Source organism: Anastrepha obliqua, chromosome 3, assembly GCF_027943255.1.
Source record: "Anastrepha obliqua isolate idAnaObli1 chromosome 3, idAnaObli1_1.0, whole genome shotgun sequence".
NCBI lineage: Eukaryota > Metazoa > Arthropoda > Insecta > Diptera > Tephritidae > Anastrepha > Anastrepha obliqua.
Genome location: NC_072894.1, coordinates 60435489 through 60462456, shown reverse-complemented (window position 1 = coordinate 60462456; position 26968 = coordinate 60435489). Strand labels below are relative to the sequence as shown.

At 34.5% G+C, this 26968-nt stretch overlaps 1 protein-coding gene across 2 annotated transcripts in view; it reads left to right on the top strand.

Annotated features, from left to right (window-relative positions):
* LOC129240722 (cadherin-23-like) overlaps positions 1-26968 on the top strand; it is a 56405-nt gene that overhangs the window by 2139 nt on the left and 27298 nt on the right. For both annotated transcript variants that reach the window (XM_054876692.1, XM_054876693.1), the window contains exon 2: positions 8568-8808. In XM_054876692.1, coding sequence (XP_054732667.1) covers positions 8580-8808 — 229 coding nt within the window. In that variant the 5' untranslated portion in view covers positions 8568-8579. The remainder of the gene's footprint in view (positions 1-8567; positions 8809-26968) is intronic.

Sequence of the window (26968 nt, the reverse complement as noted above, 5' to 3'; positions counted from 1 at the left end):
ACGTTTGAATCGAATTCGAGTGAAGGGATTTTATTCCATAAATAAATGTACGATTCCCGACTACTTTAATTTTGTCAGGCAGTAGAAGATGCAACTAATAAAAAAGTACGGTGATTATTTGGCTCTCTATATTTATTTATGTATGCATTCAATATGCGACTTATAATTGGCGCGAACACCCTTTCTGAGTGTTTTGCCGAGCTCCTCGTCCTATTTGTGGTGTGCGTCTTATGTTGTTCCACAAATGGAGGGACCTACAGTTTCAAGCGCACTCTGAACGGCAGATATTTTTATGAGGAGCTTTTTCGCGGCAGAAATATACTCGGAGGTTTGTCATTGCCTGCCAAGGGGCAACCGCTACTAGAAAAAACTCTTTCTTCATTTTGGTGTTTCACCGAGATTCGAACCTACGTTCTCTCTGAATTTCGAATGGTATTCACGGACCAACTCACTTGGGTACGGCGGCCGAACAATTTTTCACGATTAGGTTAGATCTATACATTAAAATTTAACCAGACCAATAAAACTTACTGTTGTCTGCTTTTTAGAAGATGATATGATGTTGTTATCAGCTCTTCAGAGGTTTGAAATTTATTTTTTATCTTCTTTTTTAACTCTATTCATCGTCGTTTTATCCCTTTCGCAAGCATGATCGGATAGTCGCGACTCCCGAAACAACTCAGTAGTATATTTTAAATAATTATTGCAAAAAATATTAACGGGTCTTTCAAAAGAGACGCCTAGATGTCAGTAGGGAATTATTCCTAAAGGGTACATTTTCCATGTCAGATGTACAATTTTACATGATAGAAAAATGCGCTAAAATTATTGAAACTTTTTTTTATTTTTTATAGAAATATGGTAATAGCCAAATGAGTTGGGAATACAAAGGTTGTTGGAAAGATTTCAAGAAACTGGTTCTGCCAAGTTTAGAAAAAGCTGCCAGTCCTTTCGAAAACTGGACGTTCAACATCGATATCTCGACGTTTTCAAGAATTAGGCATTCATGAATCGACCCATTGGCAGATTTTACATACGGATTTGTATTTTTCTCCTTAAAAAATTCAATTAGAACAAGAATTTAAACCAGCGGATCATTATTGATGCGGAAATTTCATGAATTGGTTAGTTGACCGTGATGCTGATTTTTCACCCTTGTAGACGCGCTCATCGTGGACATTTAGATGATGTTATTTTCCACGTACAATTTTTAAAACCCATATTTTCAATAAGAATAATCAAACCTGAAAGAATCTAAATTTGTATACATTTTATATTAAAGCTGCATCTAGGCTCTCTTTTGAAAGGCTCTTTATATATCCAAACTAAAATACTGAAATATAGTGATTTGATTATTGCACGTAGTATTTGCGTAATTAAGCTTTTTGTTCGCACAAATGTGATACAACTTTTAGGGTTAAATCACCAAGAGAAAACAATATTCTATAAAATGTTTCAAATGTATTTAGTAATTGATGATACGTTTCAACTTCTGCAGCTGCTCGTAGTTTTAAATACAAAATTTTCTATAGAATAAAGTAGCTTACGTGATTCCGTGCCTATGTTTCGAAAGAGAATTACGCAATTTGCAATGGAGATAAAAGTGCATTCATAGCTTGGTTAACTGGTAGTTAGAAAAAAACTAACTTGTAACGCATCTAGGCTTAGTAGTGGCGAAGTCAGAAGCTTTGCATAATTTAGCTTTAAATTCGAATTATCGAAGCTTCACTCTATACGACTAAATAACAGTGCAAGTTAATGCAAGTTTTCACTGTTCTACCCATCGGCAAATGCATTTCTCATTTTGCAAAAAACATTTACCGTCTGGCATATACGGCTAAAAGCGAAAGAATTAACGCTAGATTAACAGTAAGCGTGAGTTGTAATACTCGTAGTAGAAGTAATTTATTCTCTTCACCAGCAAAATCTTACTTATGTATTCATCAATATTTTTAAGACTTGCCAACAATAAATAGCCGTCGTTGAAATCAATGGACTAGTATCTTAATGAACGAGCTCATTATTATTAACACTAAAAACGAACATACTCATCAGCACAGGTAGTTAACTCATCACTTTGAGATTTGCTCAAATGGCATATCACCTTAGTACCAGATATTCGAGCTGCCTATGTGGCAGTTATACGTGTAGTGCTTGCAGGCAAGGTTTTCGTAACATGCTGTATTGAAGTGAAATGTACATCAGTTTGAAACTGAGGCATGATTATCCATTTAAAGACAGAATATTTAACAAGTAGGGAGGTGATAAAATCGGACCTGACCCAACTTTATATACTAACGCACATTTTAGAAAAATTCAATTTGTTCAGGCTGCTAATTTTTGGAATCAAACAAACACATGGACAATGAGAGAATTAATTTTTATTGGAGTTATTGTGCACACGGACGGACGAACAGCATCGATAACCGGCTTCTCTCAATACTCTGAGCATTTTGTACATATATGTACCTATCTTCTTCTTCTTGATATATGTACATATTTGAATATCTATCTAGATTATTTTATGCCTTACAGCTGTTATGCTCACGTGTATAAGAAAAACAGATAAATTAATAAATATAAAATAATTTATCTAAAAAGAGAAATCATACGTAGATATATTAGTTTTAAACTGAAAAAAGGTAACACTTTCTTATGAATATGTAAACCAAAATAGAAATTCGCTAAAAACGTTAAAGCAAATTTAAATATTTTTCACAGTAAGTGTGAGACTTGAAAAATAGGAAAGAGTGAAATATCGAAAGTATAAGACGACAAAATTTGATGGATTTGCAGAACCATGCAATACTTCAACGACAGAGTTTGAAGTGCTTTATGCGAATCTGGCCTAGGCATAATCGCATAAAGTTAAGCTCTGCAGATATTTCAACCTAAAAATTAAAAAAAAATATATTTTTTTTGGTATGTAATTGAGACAGCGGAGCATCACAATATCTGAAAATAATGTAACACTGCTAAGAAATTTATTTTGGAGCTTAACAGAATCTTTATTTTCCTTCGAGAAATTGTAAGTGGAATTTAGTATATTCTCGAAGCTATTCAATTTCTTAGTATCACCGAATTTGGCATACTGACAAAAAAAAATAGTGTCTAAATATTTGTAAAAGTATTCCATACTTTCTTGCCTCACAATTTTGTCGGCCTGTGTAATCAATTTTATCATTTGTATCGAATAATGGAATTGCTTTACTTCTCGTAATTTTTGCTGTAAGATTAAATGGCAACCCTCTTTCCACGGTTTGTTGTATTTTCATGGTGTTTAGAAAAACATCTTCGAGTCCTGAAGGGATTTTGGCCTTCAACTTTTTTTACGATTAGACTAGGTGAGGTATGGTGAAGAGATTCTCAGTGGTGTGCTCTTTAGCAGACCGTTATTCGGCTCCCAGTGAATTCGACGAATCAGCTGAGGCGCTGACGTCACTGGGATGTGATTACAAAAAACGAAGAATGTGTCGGTGATATAACACAAAAATCAACCAATGACACTTCGTTCCCGTCTGAATAACGACTGATTGGACGAGTGTGCAAATATGAGTTCGTGCAAATTTCGGCTGGCGATAAGATTGTGCTAGTGATGCACGAAAAAAAAACAGCACAGTCTTCGCTCATGTGCTCTCTTGCCATCTGAACAACGACTGATTGGACAAATGCAAGGCGAATACATGTGAAATGATAGTACCGAATTCGGCTGAATTTCCCAAGTGGCGTGGCAGCCGAAGTTCCCCTCTCAGTTTTCTTTTTCACCATAATTAAACAGCAAACCTGGTAAATGTACCATTTTTGAGACTGAAGTAACTCGATAATCAGGTCTGCTGGCTCCTTTTGATTGGACGTTTTAGGGAGCTCTAACTCCACTTTCCCTTTATCTTTTAAAATTAAACCTTTGAGTGGACTTTATGGAACGATGTGTCCACCGAGTTTAGCTCTGCCAAGCCTTCAAGGAATAATTAATCAGATAACGGTGTCGCATCTTAGTCTCAGCAGAACAGTACACAGTTAATATTATAAGTAAAATTAATATGCATGATGTATGGAATACAAGGATGGCGTTATCCATGTATACTTACTTCGTTCTAGGCGAACTTGAGAAAATCTGTTATTTTTAATACCGTCAACACAGAGAAGAAACCAACTTTTACTTGTGTTGTAAGTTACTTGTTTGTGATTCAATCAGCGAATATTTTGATTTTTAAAAAACGATTTTGTAAAAATAAAATACCGCATGATAAATCGTAAGAGGAGAATAATAAAGCCTCCAAATGCAGTTTCTTCCATGCTTTCCTCTTGGCTTTACTTATTCTTCATTTTGTTATCGTTTGTTTTGTTTCTGTACTAACGTCACTCACGTCAATCTTGAATTCTATCATTACTGTGCTTTATGCTCTGAAAACTTAAATTAGAATGCAAAATAGAAATATTGTTGCAGTGAATTTTTTTATTATAATCTGATAGATAATTTAATGGCATTTATTTGTTTAGTGTAGTATCCGAATTATCTCCAAGGCTACTGTGAGTTGCATGGCCCATTCAATCAGTCCAATATTTGACTACTCTTTCCAATAAATCTGACCGCATGGCGTCAATGATGGCTTGAATATTGTAATATATCGATTCTTAAGCGCGCTGTAGGACGCCATCTCTTTGGAATTAGATATCGTCGATGTTTTGCTGATTAATTTTGGGAGCCAAAATTCAGTCACTATGGTTCGATAGTGCTCGTCATTCACCGTGACGGTAGCTGCTTCTTCATTTCGAGAGAAATAAAAACCGATGATGCTGCCCTTCTCTATGAACATCACGAGCAATTTCTAAAGTTTTTGTTACATAATAAACTAACATTACAAATATTGCGAATATTTTAAAATGTTTGAGTGACTCGATTGGGTGACCACAAGTGTATGCAAACACGTTTATGGGATATAAAACGCAAATAGCTATAAAACGCCCTGCTCTGAACGAATCGTTTAGGAATGTGAGGTCGAAATTTAAATGAAGCCTTTTTAATACTCAATCTACAAAGTTAAAAAAAAACAATCATGAATGATTGCCAATCCGTAACACCAACTTCATATACAGCGCGAAATGGCCAATATATAGCTCAAATTAAAAGCCGTGGGGAGAAATAACGACCACATCGTGATTTTAGTACTTCAAAGAACAGAGAACAAATCGAATGCTGCTTTACAATAAAATTAACTCAAAAAAGAATAACAAAAAGAAAAATAGAAAAATGAACATAGTGCATGGAAAACAATAACAACTGATGCTATGTGGTGCTCGTGCAACATTGGACAATGAAATCAGATCAGAACTCAAGGTTAATATCAGCAAGTACAAGAATGTTGAATTCTCGTTGAGTAAGCCGATAAGTGAAAAATAATTATAATTCAAACAACGTATGTGGTATTAATCAAAAAATGAAATAAGTTAAATAATAAAAAACTTAATTTAATTAAAATGAATACAACAAATAAAGTAAAATTAAATTTAACAAATACTTAAAATTGTATATATGTATGTGTCTATGAAAATACAAGTATGCCTTGACCACTATTAATTCTTCTGAAATACACCCCGTTGGAAAATTATAAGCCCACAAGTATTTTTTTATAAAAATATAGTTTGTGCTACAACAAGAATCATGTAGCATACAAATTCCAATTTTATACAAAATTTTGCAAAATTCTATCAAAACTTTCAATTTTTTAATCAGAATGTTCACGAACATGCAATTTTATAGCCTTTTAAATTTTAATGAAAGTTACAAGTGACTAAAAAATGCTTTTGATTTCTGGGAATTTTTTTTTGACGCTGCTAGGAAAGGATGGCTTGGCCCCGTTATGAAAGTTTCCACTCAGCAAGTAGCACGAAAAGCGCTTGAATTCTGCCCAGTTGCAGACCAAAGAAGAGCACGCCCAAGAAAGATATGGCTCGAAGATGTGGAAGCAGACTTTAAACAGATAAACGTGAAACGTTGGAAGGAAGTGGCTTTGAATAGCGATGCCATGTGGTTGTGAATTTAGCAATGGTTTATCAAAATCTGTGATGCTAAGAAGGAGACGGTGATAGGCTTTTTCTTTCATATAAAAAAACTCGGGCATTACAGAGTAAATTATAGAAGAAAAGGCATGACACCTCAACGAAAAAAAATTGTCAAATATCACCAGCATTTTTTTATCACTTGAAACTTCACTTTGTCATTTTAAAATTCAATGGGATATAAAAATGTATAACTAGAAAAACTCCCGCGCGTTTCTCAATTTCTTGTTAATGTGAAAATTACGAAACAGGCATATTATTTTGTGTGTTCATTTTCATTCGCTCAACATCCCTTTTTGTACTTATCTATTAATAATGTAGCTTAAAAACAAACCTAGTAGAATTATCAATCGGCTGTTACATGTCTGCAAAGAAAATACATATATAGTCCTACTGCACCGAGAAATACCCCCTCGCTGAAAAAGTTCCCGGAGTATATTTAGAAAATTAAATATATAAGTTTATTCCTCAAAAAGTTAATTAGCTATTATAACATTCAAAGTACTCCTCATCTACTGTAACGCACTTATGCCAATGTTTGATCCACCTCTCGAAGCATTTCTGGAACACTATTTTTGGTATAGCCATCAGAGCCGTCTTCGATTTCTATTACTTCCTTTCGGCTGTTTAAACGCCGAAGTGGTTCTCCGTAGGGATTTCTTGATATTCGTGGTTGGTATTCGTTTCGTTCTTGGTCACAAATTCACGGATAATGGAGGCACTGCGCAATGGTGCGTCATCATTGTTCTCGAGTTTTTTTCCCACAAATCTTTTACTTTCTGGTGAATTACTTCACGTAAACGTTTCATAACGCCCAAATAATGGTCCTTATTAATTGGATTACCTTCTAGTAAAAATCCGTGGTGTACAATACCTTATCCATAAAAACCGTGACCATATCTTTAGTTTTTGGCTGAAAACGAAGTAGTTTATTTGGTCTTGGTTCATTTGGAGCTCTCCACTCACGCGCCTGATGTCTAGATTGCGTGTCGTACTCATCCACTTACGTCTCGTCGCCAGTAATGATGCATTTGAAGTGAAGAATATTGGGTCGGATTTATTTTTGAAAATCATGTCTTTGGCGATATCAATACGATAACTTTTTGCACGAAGTTCAGATCCTTTGGGGCCAACTTTACAACAACTGGACGCAAACGCAAATCATTAACTACAATTTCCTGTACTGCTCCATAACCAATTTTCAAGTCCTCTGCCATCTCTCTGATGATTTATTTGCAGTTATTGGTCAACTTTTCTTTCACTTTAGTAATGTTTTCATCAGTTCCAGAGCTCATGGGCTCTTCCGAAGCCAACCTTTCTAAGGTTTTCGCACCAATTAATCCGTTTTTAATGCAAACTCGTTGTTGCGAATTCAAATCCATTTTTTAAACTGTAAAAAATGGAAAACACGTACAGAGGTAGATTTACCCAAGGCGGCGTAACTTTTAAAAATTTTAAGCACTGCCTATACAATTTTGGTAGAAATGTTAACCAAAGATGTGGCAGCCTAATAAAAAAAAAAACAGATCAAGCGTTGCATTGTCTGTTAACATTTCTCGATGAATTGCACCCAACAAGCAAGCAAAGAAATAAAATATTTTTAAAGTACCGATGAATTTTGTTGCGATCAACGTGGAGAAACCGGCCCTTCATCCATCAATACCAGATGAAAGTCTTCATTATAGTGAAGAATTATGTATCTTATTCAAGTGGTTGTCTGATATTATTTATAAGTATTTTGGGTGAACAATTAGCAAGGTAGAAGAAGCTCCAGATCTTTGTCACCATTTGTCTTCTTATGGAGTTACGCAAATACAACCTCCTGACTAACTGCGATTGGCGCATGGGCGCTATTTGAGTACAAAAACGCGCCTTGGTCTAAGATGGGACTCAAAGCACCCGTTATGCCAACTATACGCCGATTTTATGTCTGTTAAGGGAGCTTGGATAAATGTTGATTTAAAGTCCACCAGATGGTCAGTAGTTCGGGTGGCGCTAGAGTTCTGCTAGGCGCCTTTTATACTTGCATGCGGTGATCAATACGCTCAGGTCCCAGAAGATTTACTTTTTTAAGTCGAAGAGTATATTTAAGTTTGGCTGAGTAATTAGAATTTTAAAATGCAATGGTTTAGGCATCCAGGTAAGCTTACAGTGTGATTTAGTACTTGTTGAAGCTTATTGGGATATTCAGTAGAACTCCATGGCGCGTAAGGTGCTTACTATTGTACACATTTTTAGTAGCCTTAACGTAGGAACAACTTAAGGATTGAATAGTATGAATTAAATTAACATACGTTTACTAATAACATTCTGTAATTAAAATAAAATTAAATTGAAAAGTACGTGACGCTGTAAATCTTAGCACCGGTTAGTTGATGGACTCGTATGTGTGTATATGGTTCATATGAGCTGGGAAAATGAAATTATTTTCTCACTGCATACAATTTGAAGTGCATATTCGTAAACCGGTAAATCGATTAAAAATATTTTCAACTCTTATTTCATAGTGGTGTAGCAAAATGCGAAATTCCTCGCCTACGTCATGCAGGCGACTTACCTTCAATCGGAATATGGCGCTACTTCCCGCCCTTCTACTACACGTATACCTGCTACTACAATTGAGCATGCGCAGCGCGCACGGCCAAACGCAAAATCAACCGCCACACTTCGTGCCCGGCAGTGGTGATATGTCACGTTTCAGCCTGCTCGAGAACACGCCAGTCGGCAGCCCGATCTACCAATTGCGCGGTAAGTGAATTCTTGTTGTTAATTTATGATTTGGTCATATTTACATTTAATGTCATTCGCATAAGTAAGTGTTAATACCCTACATATGCATACATTTTTTTCTCTAAAAGGCGAATTTGAACATATACCTACATATATGCGCATAAAAATGTATATTATATTATATGTACATAAATACCTGTATGATTATTAGCACTGTATGTTGCAAGCACCTGTCGCCAACATCGTCCGGTTGTGGCTGACTGGCCAAGCCGGCACAGCCATTGCGGAGGTTGCTGTCTTATGTTGGCTATGAGTGGCAAGTTCTTGCGCCAAGTTTCGCCATGCTAACCAGTTTTTCGTGAATTTTAAATGGATTTTTCATGTCCATATTATATGTAACAAATTGTACTCAGCTGCTTAATTTTTAATATTCCTAAAGTTTGTTGTTAATTTCTTAAATTTATGTTTACGATACACACATAACCAGTTAGATGCATGTTATTAAATTCTTGTAACTATGATTCCGACATAGTCAAGTATTTAAGGTCTACAGTTTCATGTTCTTAAAAGTGAATGTTGTCTTTGGATGTCGTCTGCAAGTAAGACGATTGGGGCTGACAACTTCAATATATTCGTTGACTATTAGGTTGCAGTGCCAGCAATGATAACCAAAATAGTGAGGTCGTGAAATAACACTCTTCTCTGTGTACCCGAGCATACCAATTTGGAAGGATATTAAACGGGAGATTAGATGGCTAGAAATAGCTCGCAAATTCAAGTCAGTGGTGCAGATATAGGCAACTGTTTTTGATCCATCTACTGATGTATATAAGTCAGCAAATAAATAATCACAATAAATGGCATGTGGCTTCATGAAAGGGTTGGGCTTAATGCACTAAAAACTAAATGCAATAAGAGAGAAATTCCCCACTACTTCTTCAATGGTAGTTAAAATATGAATTTTGCTCTTAAACTATAATACCACTGAACAGAGAGTGAAATTTAGTGACAGTGCAAAAAGGTCCAACCCAAGTCACATTATACCATAGCTTAGGTTAGACGAGAAAGGAATAATTATAGTTTTAAGATCAAGCAAAGCTATGGTAAGAGCTTTTCCGCGGCCATCAACAGCACTCGAATGCAGGTATATATAGAAATTCTCTGCGAAGATGATGAAACATTTGGGATATTTCAAGGAGATAAGAAGTAGTCTAAGAAGTAGTAAATTTTATCTGTAACAATAACATATCTTATCCGTTACAGTATCCGAGTACGAAAAACCAAGCAATATTTTATTAAATGAAGTTTTCAAAACATAATTGGGTATTTTAATCTCTTTAAACAAATTTTATACTTACTGTGAGTTTATTTCTGTTATAAATATCTTAAATTGCTTGCAAATAATACTAACCAAGTTTTTGTATACTTGCTTTACCTAGAGCAATTATTTAAATTAAATTACTTACACAGTCTTGTAAAAAAATGTTTGTGATATTTTTGGTAATACACACGAAACTTTGTTATTTTTTTTAAGATTTTGTATTAAGTTAATTAAGAAAATTTAATGATGTCTTATCTGATACAAATATATGTATATAACGGGATCTTTTTTAACAGTATGAGAACTATCGAGTATAGTTTGAAAGCTGAGAATGGCAAACTGTATTGAAATTTCTGTCCCGTAAGGTTTAGCAAGCGATCATGAATCGTTGAACGTCAGAACAACGCTTCCAAGTTGTACAAATTTACTTTGAAAAAAAAAATTCTGTTCGCTAATGGCATCATCGATCTATATTTCTTTCGAAATGAGGAAGCTGCAGTTACGGTGAATGCTGACTGAATTTTTTTTTTCCAAAAATTAATCAGCTAAATATCGACCACATTTGGCTCCAACAATAGAGGGCAACTTGCCATACATTGCGCTTAAAATCGATTTATTAATATTTATATTCAAAAAATAAATGCCATGAAATTAGGTACAATATTGTTATAAAAAAAATTCTTCCAATAATATTTCTGTTTTGTGTTATTATTTTAAGTTCTCAATTTCACAAATCATATTTTTTTATCGGCAAATTAATCGATCGTGGCAAATATGCTGCTTAAAATATGCATCATCTACATTTTCGCTCAAAATACTTTGAGTTATTGAATTCTTTATTGTAACCGCTTCATTGCTTATATTATATGTTTGTATATTGTTGCTGTTTAGTTAAGAAGTGTCAAATGTGATTGACATACGACGCCATTTGCAAAAATTATAAATCTTCAAATTATGCCTTAAATTGTTTTGAAGATTTTCTATTCATTATTTTTGTATATTGTAACGTTTTTTATATAACTTTAAAACAACAACTGTGAATGTGATATCTATTAAAATATTTTGAAAACTTATATTCAATAATTTAATTTATTTGATGTACGAGTATAATTTACTAAGCTACCTACGAGAAAGCCCATGCATTTATTTATTTTTTCGGGAATGCCGAATACCATATTTTCAAATTCAACTTTCCCTTGTCATAATATGCACTTCGTGTTATGACAATGCATCAAAGGTCAAGCAAAGATGTAAATATAAAACCGATGTAAATAGTAAAAATAAAAATTATGTGTGTATGTATGTGTGGGTTGGATACATGCACTTGTTAACTTGTGCACCTAAAGCAGAACAAAATTTCTCCAAAAAGCACGTTTCAAAAAATGCATACTCAGCAAATTTCTTGCAGCTAAACACTCAGCCTTCTGCTCACAACAACACCCAACTCAATAGTAAAGTCAATACATTACAGCAGCTAAATGAGTGAGTTGATGATGGATTGCTTGATGCACATATATATGTAGTGCATACCTGTAAGTATAGTACCAGAAAAATAAGGTTTTTCTCACAATACCTTAGAGCAATCAATTTGCTGGTTTCGGTTAACTTTCACTCAAGAAAAAAATCATCTTCTTTAACTCGATGAAAACAAGAAATAGAAAGGTACTTGTGTGCTTCAAGAAATTTCTAATTTCTTCAGTATGAAGAGAATTTTTTCAGTTGTTTTCCTTATTTTGTTTTCCAATGAAATTTTTGACCAATAAGAGGCAGCAACAAATAGTTAAGCTTAGAATAAAAGTACATTTGAAGTTTTATTGTGCCATAATTAGGTTAGGAAGTGGTTTTCCGTAGTGGCAGATGCAACTTGTTTTTTGTCAAAAAATCTGACTGACTGCTCTAGAAAATTGGTATAAAGAGAAGTGTAATGAGTAGTCTATTTCCATCAATTAACTGCGTTTAAGCACTCTGTAAAGTTTCAGAAATATTAAGCGTTTCCACCGCAGTAGAGTTAACTCAAACATCCCCTGCGAGTACTTTGTATCTTGAAAATTGGGGCGGTCGTAAAACGGCAATAACTATTTATTTAGGCCAGCAAATTGATTTAACTTTAGTCTGAAATAGAGTTTGCGGGCATTGATATGACAAAAATTACATCAGTTAGTGCGCTTATTTCTGTATTCATCTGTAGTTAAACTGCAGTTAGGGCTTTAGTAAATTTTTTAATATGTATATCCTTATCAGAATACCATTTTACAACTATTATTTTAAAATTTATTTTAATAATATTGTACTTAATTTTTATTTATTTTAATAATACAATTTTGATATACATATATATATATATATAATTAGCGCATACATCCCTTGATATGTATTTTGCCGGCTTCATCCTCCAACTTGTGGTGTGCACTTTGATGTTATTCCGCAAGAGTAGATTTTATGCTGCTTTTGAACTGCTTATGGATTTTTATGAAAAGCTTTTTAATAGCAGAATAGCACTCGGAGGTGTTTAGCATTGCTAATCGATGGGTGGCCGCTACTAGAAAAATAGTTTTCGATCATTTTATATTTCATGCCGTTCGAGCTCGAGCCCTTCCGTCCTAGTAGTCACGCACAAATCATTCGGCTGCGGCGGCCGCATGTGGCAAACACTTTATTATGAAACATATTTGTGTGGCTGAAATTGGAATCGCTCCATTAAAGACTAATTCACCTTATCCAGCACGACTACCAAAACGATAAATTAAACGAACAAGATTGAGTTGGCCCGGACACTAAAAAAAGAGGTCTTCTTACAACAACATGGCGCCTTGGACAGCTGCAAATTTTGATACCTCTGTTATGGAAGCTGAAAAAAAATATTATAGAGCATCTTGCGTACCACGGCCTAATAGCGGGGGTGGCACTGTTCTGTCTCTCTCCTCTAAACTTGGCTACAAAGACGGAAGTATTAAGGCGTATTGCTCAAATGGCTGAACCAAGAAGGTATGACAGTTAGATTTCTTAGCTAATGTTCATAGTACGGTTCCAATAGAGCATCCCTCAATCGTTAGTGCAACATTGGGGAAGAATCAAATTTCTTCTAAGCTTGGAGAAACGTGATTTAAGATCCATTATTTTCTTAATTAAGGAATTTATACCTATAAATGAATATCTCTGCCGCGTTGTGTTTAAAGACTCGGCTTGTGTGACACGCATCTAGAAGACCAAGAGCCTGCACTTAATTGCTCTGTGAATGCCCACGGAGTGATCCTCAGAAGCTTTGATCTTGAATTTGCGGTTCTTATTCGCTTTCGTTGGCAGAGCTTCAGGCGCGCGGGCTGATGAAGGCAGATGAGTGAATAACACTAGTATGCAAATTAACTTTTGCTTCAATAGCAAAAGCTTTTTAAAAAATGTGAGTCTTCATTGTGATGCTTGTCGCGCAATGCACAACGGATAAAAACTCAAAAAAAAACTTTATTAATTTCAATATTTATACAGAATCTGCTTACAACTTACATTCATAAGTGAAGCTTAAATCTTAGGTTAATTCTACGTATGTCTTAATTCTATTGAAAGCGGACCATACGTGATATGTGATGTCCACTTCCTCCATTAGCAAAGTGTCAATGACATGTTTGACACTTTCGCTAATGGTAAGCGTTTTTGGGAAATGGCTTGCGCTATTAATCTATGGTTAATTGTTTACATACTGGGTTAGTGGTGTGTGGTATACGAGGCGTTAACTTGCATTCTCCAACGCTGGCTGCTTTAACGCCTTTTTCACTTCGTAAAAGGGGCCGGCAAGCGGTTTAAAAATTATGCACACTATTATTATTACGAGGGCATTTACCATTGAGATTTGAAAGATCTATTGCGCTCCTTTCGTGGATTTAGAGCACATCCCTGAGCGCAACTTCCTCAATAAATATTGCTATTTGCACCATTTTATTATAACTTAGTAGTTTAGTATTTTATATTTGTCGAATCCGGATTGAATAGATGGGAGGTGCGTGCTTTCGGCAAGTATTATAAATAAGTAATTGTAAACCGGCGACGCGGCCGCTGTAACCGAATGGCTTGGTGCGTGACTACCACTCAGGAGTGCTTAGGTTCGAATGAAACACCAAAGGATAGAACAACTTTTTCTAATAGCTGTCGCCTCTCGGCAGCCAATGGCAATATTCCGATAGTATTTATACCATGAAAAAGCTCCTCATAAAAAACCATTTGCCATTCGGAGTTGGCTTAAAACTGTAGCTGTGAAACAAAATGAACACGCACACCACAAATACAAAAAGGAACTCGGCCAAACATCTAAGAGAAGTGTACGCGCCAATTATATGTTTTTTTTTTTGTAATTGCAAACCTAGCCCATAATGCCACAAGTTGAGCAATTGGAAAGTTACAATACCCTAATGCGATTGCTATAAAAATAACAGACAAATTCCACTCACAAACATCATGAATAATCCTATAAGACTATTTCAAATAAATCATATTCGCCAAATTGATTGCTAGCTCTGAATTAAACCGTGTACGAATTTCAATGAAGTGTACACTACACGTCTGTAGATTTTTGACAAAACAACCTAAATCAATTTAGCGCATTCTACAGATAATTCATTAAATGATTGGTTGTAATGCAATATTTTAACCATCTATTAATCATTCATAGCTGTATCTTAAGAATACATCTAATTTTATTATTAATTAAATATTAACCTTTTTAAAATATCGAGGTTTTTTATGAAATATATGACTCAAAACAAAAACTACTAAAGTGGAAAATGCTGTTTCTTCAAAAGTCCACAGATATACTCGCATGTGCACAGATTGGTGTATGGGAAAATATAAGCCATGCAAAAAAATTAATGAAAAAATCATAATTTAACAAGGTTAACCATGTAGGTTCAATGAGTGCAAAAAAGTAACCGTAAACTAGTTTTGAAGCTAGCGCAAAAATCACCAACCAAAATCATACCATCAGCAAATTTTTAAGATCTAATTACGTGAGCTATGTGAAGTATGAATTGGTATACGAATATGGTTTACGTCTGTATAAGTGCACACAACGGTACGAAGTGAAGTCAACATTAATGGTTAAATGTAATTGTTCAAATGACAGTCGGAATATAAGTATATACTCGTATATATAAGTTGAGGTGAGTGATTTAAGTTTTTTAGCTGTCCCATGAAATTTATATAAATTGCGGATAAGAAAGAGCAAAAATAAAGCCATTTGGCAAAAAAGTTCTCTTTTAACTCTTTATAAATTAAGGAGTAAGGGCAAAGCTGTTCGATGGGTAAAAGAGTATTTAATTTTACAATATATAAGTGAAAATAGACACTGCTTTACATAACTACAGCACTAAGACTTATTGACCTTTTTTCAAATTATTTGTCATTTAGTTTTAATAACTTTTTTTCAATTCTCCTATGAAAACCACCTATTTTGTCATAGAGAAGGCCATGACAATACTCTCTTATAAAATATTAAATTCTCGCATAGATCTTGCAAAGGGAGCATATCTAGCAAATCTTGTTTTGACTCGAAGATGACGCATACTCTGTTATAGAACTGTCACGCCAGATTGTCCAAAGAAGAGATAAGAATCTGTCTGTCATTAGATAAACCGTGTAAGAGTTGAGACAAGGAAACATACACTTGATTGTGAGATGCGGCTTGTGATTGCCTAGATGTGAGCCTTAGCCAAATGGAGGCCGTTCTATTTACTGGGAGTTGCAATTTAAGCAAATTTGTGCTATTCTGCTTGTTCTTTTGACAGTGTTAAGTACAGCATGTTAGAAGCCTTACCGCCATAACCTAGAAACTATTTGACCAATTCGATTCTAACAAACTGCATCGTGTGGGCATATTTATTATACCTAGTATATTCAATAAAATTTATAGTCGGCTCCGTTAGCGATAATGAATCCAAATCTTCGAATCATACTCTGTGCTAATTTCTGCTACGGAGAAGCTACGGAAGTAATCGGCTCTAAATCAGCCGAATTCACGGTCAACATTGAAGGCCAATCCAACATTTCAATCCCACTTTGCTATTTCCACTCAACACACCTTCGACTTCGATGCATGGGATCGTTGTTTTCTTGTAAAATCCAAGGTTGGCTAATTCCAAGCATCTTCGCAGTTGACGGTAATAACGCCTTTTGGTTAATTTCCCTTATCTAAACTGCATTCAAATTAGTGGGAAACACAAATAAATGGCGAACTCCTTCTTTGGAGAGGCCGCCCCAAACATAAACCTTAACTGGATGTTTGACAGTTCATTGAAGTTATTGATTATCAGAAGGCCGACGTATGCAACTTTTCACCCAAAATGAAGATTCATCCGTGAATATTACGTTTGCACAATTCCCTTCTGAACTAGCCCTAATTATACCTGGATAATCCCGGTAATTAATGGGTGTTTCGCCGAGCTCCTCCTCCTATCTGTGGCGTGCGTCTTGATATTGTTACACTAATGGAGAGACCTACAGTTTTAAGCGGGTTCCGAACAGGAAATGAGTTTTTATGAGGAGCTTTGCATGGCAGAAATACCCTCGGTTTGCAAGTACCTGTCAGGAGACGACTGCTGTTAGAAAAAACTATTTCTATTATTTGATTTTTTGTGCACGGAGATTCGAACCAGGGTACTTCCGAATGGTAGTAATGCACCAACCCATTCGGTTACGGTGGCCGATAAGTAAAATATCTATGAATATTTTGCGCTTTAGAAGAACTATATCAATGCAACAAAAAAAATTATTTGTAATAAATTATTATATGCTTCTGGTAAGCTTTTGCGGTTTGCTCTACTTTTTCTTTAAATCCTTTTTTTATTCTTCTTACAATTCAAAGTGTGTCATGCCCAAGAAGTTGCACAACAGTCAAGCGCATGACAAATACGTCTCTAATACGTAGATTAATTACATTTTCAGTTTGTGCCAGCGAAATGCAATACAAAAGACGGCGGCAAAAATACAATTGCAAAAGTGCATAGTGCAAAAAAAAAGAAGAAAATTGTTGGTTGCTAAATTGTGAGGGGTATGCAAAATATTTGCGTAAACTTCTTTTCTGCATAAAAGTGCATTCCTACACACATGCATATATACATGCATGCACAAATATTTACCTACCTACATATATTGGGAAATTAGAAGCGCGTAACATGAGAGCTGGCGCATTAAATTTTTACTGCAGTTGATTATGGCATGCAAGCATAGCATTCCAAGGTGCATTTTAATAATTACATACATATATACGTACATATGTGGAGAACTTATACATTTACACAAATAAAAGGTTATAAGCACATGTGGTACAATCATGCATGCAGCAAATTCATTAGATATAAGTGTATAGGAACTGGCTGAAAAGTTCGCTGAATTCGCTAAGGGAAACCGCAAAAACTAATTCTAACTAATTCCTATATTTCTGTTGGTCTTAAGGTCTAAAGGTCTTTCAAAATACGCGGCTTTGTTAGTCGGATGTAACTATGTAGAATTTTGCGAAATTCATACGATTTTAATTATAAATATAAGATCTTGCTAAACACGCGCGTTTAGGTTTCACTATTTTTATACAAATTATGGCTCTTAACAAGAAGAAGACTAAATGGTAGGTTTCGTGAATACACTTATTATTCAAAGTAATTTAGTAAGGAAATTTAGAACAATATAATGCAGTTGTTTTAAATGAAAGATAAGTTATGTGACAGGCCGCAACAATACTTCATTATCATACAGTTTGAAACCAAAAAGCCATACTTTCAGTACTTTTAGGAAAACAGGTAATCTTTTTAATAAGTTGTATATCTTTAGGGAGTTTATCAAAAATTTTACAAGTTATTATGGTATAGAAGTTATGAATTCTTTCCGCCTATCCATAACTTCTTGTTTTTCGCTGATTATAGAGCTTTTTAAGGTTGAAATGTTTTAGTTTGTTTTTGATATTCTGGTACATAGCTTTGACTTTATTTCTCTTACAATAACTTTCAATTTGTTCTATTTGCTACTCTTTTTCCGTATTACTCTCCTTTCTTTTACTTCCATCATCTAGTTGATTTGCAAGCTTATTTCTTGCTATATATGTATTTTATTCTGGCTTGCTTTTTCGTATAATGAGCTGCTTAGCATTTTTTTGTACCATTTATTCGTTACTGTGATCTCCTCTCCAATAGTATTCTTTGCGGTTTTTATGATTACATCTTTCAGTGTTTTCTATTGATCTTCAATGTCTAATTTATGTTATAGTGAATGAAATACAACTGAGAGAAAATGTTTATCAAAAACAAAAATTCAGACCTGGTTTGGGCCTAGAAGCAAACTTAATTTTACCCAAAAAGCAAGCAATCGATTTTTGTTTGCAATGATCTGCATTACAACTAAAGTGGAACTTTGTTTTAGCACTCAAAGAAGAGTAAAGAGTTGGTTTAGAATTAAAGGGTGTTCTTCTAACGGCATGAGAACTATCGATAACTATGATTTGAAAGCTGAGAATGACAACTTTGTTGACATTTCTGTTCAGTAAGGTGTGACAATTCATCATAGTTTAACGCCAGAACAACGCTTCCGTGGAAATTTACTTTGAAAAAAAAACAAAAATTCTTTTCGCGAAGTTCGAGCACTGGTGATATCATTGGTCCTTATTTCTTTCGAAATCAGGAAGGAGCTACCATTACGATAAACAGCGAATTGCGCTATCGAGCTATGCTGGCTGAATGTTTTTTCACAAAAATTAATCAGCAGAACATCGACGACATTTGGTTCCAACAAGACGATGCAACTTGCCCTATAGCGCGCTTAATAATCGCTTTATTACAATATTCAAGCCACCACCATAGACGCCATATGGCCAGATTTATTGGAAAAAGTAGTCAAAAATTGTATTGCTCTAATGGGCCTGTACCTCGTAACCCCGATGAACATACGCCGTATTCAAAAAATAAATGTCATGAAATTGTCTACCAGATAATAATAAATAGAAATTCATTCCAAGAATATTTCTGATCTGTATTATCATTTTGAGATTTCAGGCTCTTAAAAAACACCCGATACTATGACCGATTGTAACGTAAATGACAAAAAAAGTCATTTTTAAAGTAAAAATTATCATATAATAATTTTTTTTCTTTCAAGTTTCATTTATGCTGAGTGCCCACAGAAACTTGGCTGCCGAAATTCAGGTGTAATTAAAAAACTTATTTTAAATAAGTTCGAAAAAAATCCCTGAAATCTTGTTACAGTTTAGTTTTTTATATGTGTATAGCCGTGCAATAAAATTAGAAAATTCGGAAAAGTTCTCCTTCACCCCCCTTTGTGATTAACTGGCAACGCCCTTGCAAGTGGTAAACATGTACATATTTATTACTCAAATCCTGGGAAAATTCGTATTTACAAAGCCATGTTGAAGTGACATATTTGGCTGCTTGGTTTTGTTATGAAATTATTGTTTTACTTGATTTTTTTTTAATGCTATATTACAACATCGCCAAAGAAACAACCTGTTGGCACAAATTAATTCATCAACACACTTCCTTTGAAGCCGGTTTCTGTGCTTGTGTGTCTCAGTGACTTCATCACACATTTCAACTACCGTGCTCGTATTTTTTATTAAACATTTTTTTTTTATATTTTCCTTTTTCTTTTTAGTTTTTAGTTTTTCCACTTTCCATCTCAAAGGCAGGTAGCATGAGATAATTGCATATGCTGTAGATGAAGTAGATGGAGCTGAAGCTTGATGTGATATCTGATGTGCGGCTGCACGTGCACGCACACACACATTTTTTTGTGGTTTCCATTAAACAACAAAAGCAACCAAAATTACCGTCACTGGCACTCAGACAGTCTGCCAGTCTATCATTTCATCACTCCATCAACATATCAAGATTTGCTTTACTGCCGCATTGCTGGTCGCCAGCAGCAGCTACACATTTATTAGTGCAACAGTGGCATATATTTCTATGAGATAATTTTAGTTTTCTTTTTTTATCGCCTTTCAAAGTCAACTCTTTTGTTGCCATTATTATTTGAAGCATCATAAATGGAGATATACTATACATATGTACGTATGTTATCATTATAATTATTTATCTTAATCTCTCTAAATATGTTATGAGGTGCTTAAAAGGGGCGTTAAAATCGGCCACTCTATCAGTCAGCAGCAACAAATTTAATTTTAACAGATAGACAGATAATTTATTATCACACAATGCTATTATACTTAATATACATATATGCACGAATCTATGGTAGATGTATGTACAGCTGAGTGTTTGTTGAATACAAAATTGTATCTGCAACGTGTGTGGTCTTTGTAATAAATGTAATATTTATACATATATCAATAAAAACTAAAAAAATATGGAAAGAAATGAAAATCTAGTGGGGAAGTGCTAAATTAGGCCTAGACTGCATACTCTAGTAAAATTTGATTTGGGATGGCGTTAATTTTTGGATACAGACGAACTCATGGACAATTAGAGTTAAAGCTTTTGAAAACAGACCAACTGAAGGAAGTTCAGCTTAGTTGGCGTAGTTTTTGTTCAATATCAAAAACCTTTGTTTCAGATCTAAATGCGGTGGGGAACAGTATGCGTACCAAATTTGAGCCAGTTTATTATTCGTTAGTGCGGATCGAACTCAGCACGATTCCATGTCAAATGATGCAAGTATTTTGGGCATTGCCGTTGTACATTAAGTCCACTTGCAAATCTATTGAAGTATCGGTACGAACATTAGTAAGCAGACACACTTCGCCTGAAGTAGAAACAGGTTGACCTAAAATGCCAATAAAAACTGAAAGCGGCGATTTGTTGTCCATTAATAGTACATTAAAAATCCGCTTGAATTAAAATCCTAGCTGATCCTTTTTTCGAGATAAGTGGATTTTAGCATTTTCGAAAATTTTTTCATAATTAAGCGATAATGTATCTTGGCTGTGCTATTATTTAAGCGTGCAAGTGTATGTGTTTGTGTGTGTGTCCATATACATACGTGATAAAGCACTAAACTCGCTATTTCGATTAATCAAATAAAATTAGTTTAAAAAATCACGGCTATGCAGCGCATTGTATATCAGGCACTCCGGCAACAGAAAATAGAAGCCTATTCTTTTCGTAGCCGCTCATTTTCATTTGTACCTTGTTCATCAGTAACAAGTAATCTCTTCAGAAATTTCGTTATTTATGGTCTACAAGATCATGGAAAAAAATATTCTTTCAACTCACTTAGATCATAAATGCGATCACGAAGAAAATAGGTTGAAATTATGTGCAACATGTGGTAAAAAAATCGTTTTTGGCAACCGTCAAAGATCAGAATTTTTAATTACTGAAAATCTTGCTGGTTTAATTAAAAAGCATGTCAACGATAATTTTGACTAGTCCAACTCTAAATTTCCCATTAGCATTTGTAGTACTTGTCGAAAAACTATAATGGAACGAGAGAAGGGTAATGCAAAGAGGCCACTTCCAACAATGCCTAACTACGAGGACATGAAGTTAGCAAAAGAAACCAGAACAACTTATGATTGTAATTGTTTTATATGTCTAACGACACGATACAAAGGTCACTCTAAACTAGTTAAGGGCAATGGTCATGTACGCACTTTTCATACTATAATAGATGAAAGTTGTGGAAAGTCTGCTTCAAATGCTCAACTTCCCTCTACAAGTGGACATAGTACTGCTGAAAAGAGAACATCCATGAACATTTGCAGTAAATGTTTTCAAAAAATTGGCAAAGGTGTGCGTCATTCTTGTGGCGCAGGTCCTGCTTCATCTCGTGCTCGTGAAAACGCCTTGAGTTTAGTAGAAAAACTACCAGAAAAGCAACAAAACTAAGTAGTAACATCGATTTTACGAAAAAGGTCCGAAGCAAGTACGAACGATGGTGATATTTTATTAAATACAACAGGGTCTAAAATGAGGGTAACTTTGAATAAAAAAATTGAAAACGAATTTGTTTTTAATACTGAAGGGTTAGACACATTCCAATCGACTACTGGACAGCAAACTGCAACAGCAACGTATCCTTGCCCTTACTGTTTCATCACTTTGAGTGAACTGCAAAGTTTTGGAAAATTGCGTGGTGGTACCGATAAAGAAGAATTGATGGAATTTGACTTAGATAATAAAATTTTGAAAACATTCAAAAATTTAAATGATGATTACAATAAATCTAAATGTTTTGGCAAAGACAAAAAGTATGCTAAGGAGTGCCACAGTACAATAAATATGCCTCTCTTTTTTTATGAAAAAGAATCGGAGAATGAAGATGTCCTTATTGATGAAGAAGAAGATGACATCAACATGTACGTTCTTCAGAAATGTGTTTTGCCTGAACTTCACCTTTTACAAGGATTTACAAACCACCTATTCTGGAACGGCATAGTCCCTGCTGTAGGGCGTGAAAAGGCTCTGCTTTGGCCATCAAAATTGAAGTTAGTAGCAAAAAATTATCAGGGTGAAATTTTCGAGGGTAATGCTTGCCGAAAACTTCTGCAAGAATCGGATAAACTACTTGATCCTGAAATTTGCGAGCATGTTGGTCCTTTGAAATTACAGCCATACGTCGCTGCTTTTAGGACAATGCATAAAATTGTACATGACTGTTTCTCCACGCAACGTGCAAATATTACCGATTTAGATGAGAACTTAAAACAACTTCGCAAAGATCTAGAAAGTACAGGAACATCTCAGACTCTAAAACTGCATATTATTCTTGATCCCTTGAAAGAGGGCATGTCATTATTAAACAACGATGGTCTGGGTTTGTGGTCAGAACAGGCTGGTGAATCTGTTCACAGAGAATTTTTAAAATTTTGGGAAAGATTCAAAATAAATTTAATAAATGATTCTTCATATTCCAGCCGTTTAAAAAAAGCGGTTGTTACTTTTTCTTCACAGCATTTATAGAAACATGCCCAAGTTATTATTAATTTCATTCCTACATTAATTTTATAGTGAGAAGTTAATAATTTTGAAGTGGATTAGGCCTACAGGGGATACCACATAAAAAAAAAAACGCGCCAGGATATTATCTCGTTAGATGGTGAGGAAAGATATCGCTTAATTATGAACAAATTTTCGAAAATGCTAAAATTCACTTATCTCAAAAAAAGGATCAGCTAGGATTTTAATTCAAGCGGATTTTTAATGTACTATTAATGGACAACAAATCGCCGCTTTCAGTTTTTATTGGCATTTTAGGTCAACCTGTTTCTACTTCAGGCGAAGTGTGCAGATATGCAGTGTTTTTCATTGGTTTGCTATACGTATTTGAATACACAGTCTGTCTAATAGAAGCGTGACCAGCGAAATTCAAACTAGAGTTCCGGTAGAAAAAAAAAGAGGTTGTCTGTAAAGTCGGTTTACTGACGATAGTTTAACGTGATAACCTCATAAGAAAATACTGATTGAATGGTTGCATTTTTCAAAAGAAAATTTTAATTTTATTTGTTTGATAGATATTTTGTATGGATATAGAGAATGAGGTAACATTAACATAACATAATATACTTTAACATAACATAACATAACATAACATAACATAACATAACATAACATAACATAACATAACATAACATAACATAACATAACATAACATAACATAACATAACATAACATAACATAACATAACATAACATAACATAACATAACATAACATAACATAACATAACATAACATAACATAACATAACATAACATAACATAACATAACATAACATAACATAACATAACATAACATAACATAACATAACATAACATAACATAACATAACATAACATAACATAACATAACATAACATAACATAACATAACATAACATAACATAACATAACATAACATAACATAACATAACATAACATAACATAACATAACATAACATAACATAACATAACATAACATAACATAACATAACATGCTGTGCAAGCAAGGTAACGACGCATGAGCAAGATAACGGCGCATTTTTTGGTGCGTGCAGCCGGCTACATAGAATTATAAGACGTTATCACGTCAAAAAATAATAATAAAATTAAAACAACAGGCATTATTAACAAACTTGGTTTTATTTTAAATTCTTCAAGTAAATCAAATGAATAATAATCAATAAGAAGGGATATGCAAATACAAATACGTGAATTTATATATATACATATGCGCATATACATACATATATACGCTCACTTATGTAAGTAGGAGAGAGCAAGATGTCGAACGTTGCCGTTCGTTTGCTTTCTTTGCTTTGTCGTTCGTTCCGCGCCTTCGCTTCAAGTTCATTCAAGGTAACGGCAATGAGCAAGGTAACGACAAATGAGCAAGGTAACGACAAATGAGCAAGGTAACACTAATGAGCAAGGTAACGACACATTTTTTCGTGCGTGCAGCCTGTTAAATCGAATTATAAGACGTTATCACGTCAAAAACAAAAAGTGCTGCTAAAAAGGCGTATTATTTTCGCATTACGCGTTAGGCAATTTGTTAGTTTTTATTATTTTTACAAAATGAGTTCCGTGTGTAAAAAACCATTTGAAACACTGTTCCTATGTACACACCCTAAAGATCCAAAAATACCACGATTTATGCAGCAAAATATTTCAAGAAATCAAAGACGTTCACAAATAAATGAGTGCAATGGTATACCGAAGTTAAAAACGTTAACGACTTCTCCGGGAGAGGCTCCAAAAAAAAAGACCTCCCCAAAGCAAAATTAGAAGATCATTGATTTGTTTGTGATAAAGCAGAACTTAATCTTGCATGAATGTGAATCAGTTTAAGTGTATAACACCTCAAATTCCGGAGCACTTTCAAAATACCGCAGCTCTCATTATCACACATTGAAAAATGGCTTACATGGGCCAACACAAATTCAAAACAGAATTGGGCAAACGTAATATTCACGGATGAATCTTTAGTGTACTGCTGATAATCAGCATGTTTAGGGCTCCCGAAAAGGATTTGGTCATTTATTTGAGTTTACTGCCTATTTTGGGCAATTTAGGGCAATTTTGATGAATAAAATTTGCCAAGAGCATTATTGCCGTGGAATATGTTTTGAAGAACTAGCCAACCGTGGATTTTACGATTATAAGAGACAACGATCACAAGCATCGAAGCAGAAGGAGTGTAAAGTGGAAAAAGGAAAATGGTAATGAATTGTTGGATTGGCTTTCACAGTCGCCTAAAGTTAATCCTGTGCAAAATGTTCAGGCAATGGTTAAGCAAGAACTCTAAATAAAGCAAAAATGAGTGGTCAAACAGTTATCAAGGTAAATTCGGCGGATTTAGAGCAAATTACTTTAAAAATACAAAGTTTGACTCGAAGATGTGAAGCTATCATCGCTAATGGTGGTGACTATACACTTATTAAATAAAATGCGTACAATAAGTATTATAATCTCATACGATACAGTTTGTTATAATATAATTCTTTTATTAGATGCATTACAGAGCACAGTTTCATCTATTGATGTAATAAAATAAGAAAAAACTCTGATGTTTCCATTATTTTCAAGTACCAAGTATTGAGACGGTATACGAGCACAACAAAATCCAGTCGAAAACAAATGCCAAATTTGTGGAGAACTTGTAAGAAAAGAGTATTTCAAAAGAAGCGCATTTCAGCGTTCACAGTTTTTATGAAAAATGCGGTTCTTATCAATTATATGTAAAAAATAACATCATATAAATGTCCACCGCCTGCAGGTAAAATCCACCAAACAGTCGACTCATGCGTACCTTATTGTTGAGAATGTCGAGTATCGATGTTGATGGTTGTCCAGCAAGACTTTGCGCTACAGCAGCAATATTCTCAACAGAACGTTTAGTTTTTGGTGTACCAGTCCCTTTTCTATCGTCGATAAAAACAGTTTCTTGAAAATTTTTCATCAACTTTTGAATTGTCGAGTCATGCAGACGAATATTTTAACAAAAAAAATGTTGTTCTCAAATATCGACCATTTTCATAATAACTTGCAATAAATTTAACTAATTGTTCTAGTTAGTTGACAAATGTCAAAGATGACACAAAAAGTTACCCAGTAGGAATTATTCATTACTGATATCTAGGCGACACTCTTGAAAAATCTTTTTATTTACACAATTCTCGAGCGAATATATGCACTGTAGATTTTTTACCTAGCACCTGTCAAATAAGAGGCCTTCGAACCGCCTCAGTTATCAAAACCAAATCTACTTAAAAAGAACCTCTAATTTTAAATCTATAATGAAACTCAAACTGAACTGAAAATTAGCTCCACAGTGTTTATAATGTATACTTATAATTATACAGGGTTGCCGGCAAAGTCGTCTTGGATACGAATAAACATTATTGGTATTATTAACCTCACTAACTACTGCGACAAACCCGGATGTTCTGCAACAGGATGTTCTGTCTTAGAGAGACGTCATATCTCATTCTCGTCAAAATTATGAGACTACCCAATATCTATACCCGTCTCATAACAGCACTAGTTTCTCGTAATCCTTGGTAAATTCCATCAAAGGCGTGTCCCCGCAGACATTCCTTCATAAAGTGAACTTATTAGAATGCCAGCATGTTCCGCATTGGCATACGTTGCCATGCTCACAAGCAGATATCAAAATTTTGTTCACGAGCCAAGTCACACAGTCAGAAGAAGAAACACGCACGGTGTAGTACATCTCTCACGGACGACGCATAAGCATAAAGGAGAAAAAGAACAATTAAAACCCAGTGAGACTATCTGCTGAGTCTATTCAATTGCATTATTCTTAGAATATGAGTATACCTTTTTGGACAGCTAAAAAAGCATACTAGTTTTTTGAAATGATTCGCGGAATAGTTTCCATAAAAGCAGGAATTTTTAATTGTCAAAGCTTGGATAAAGT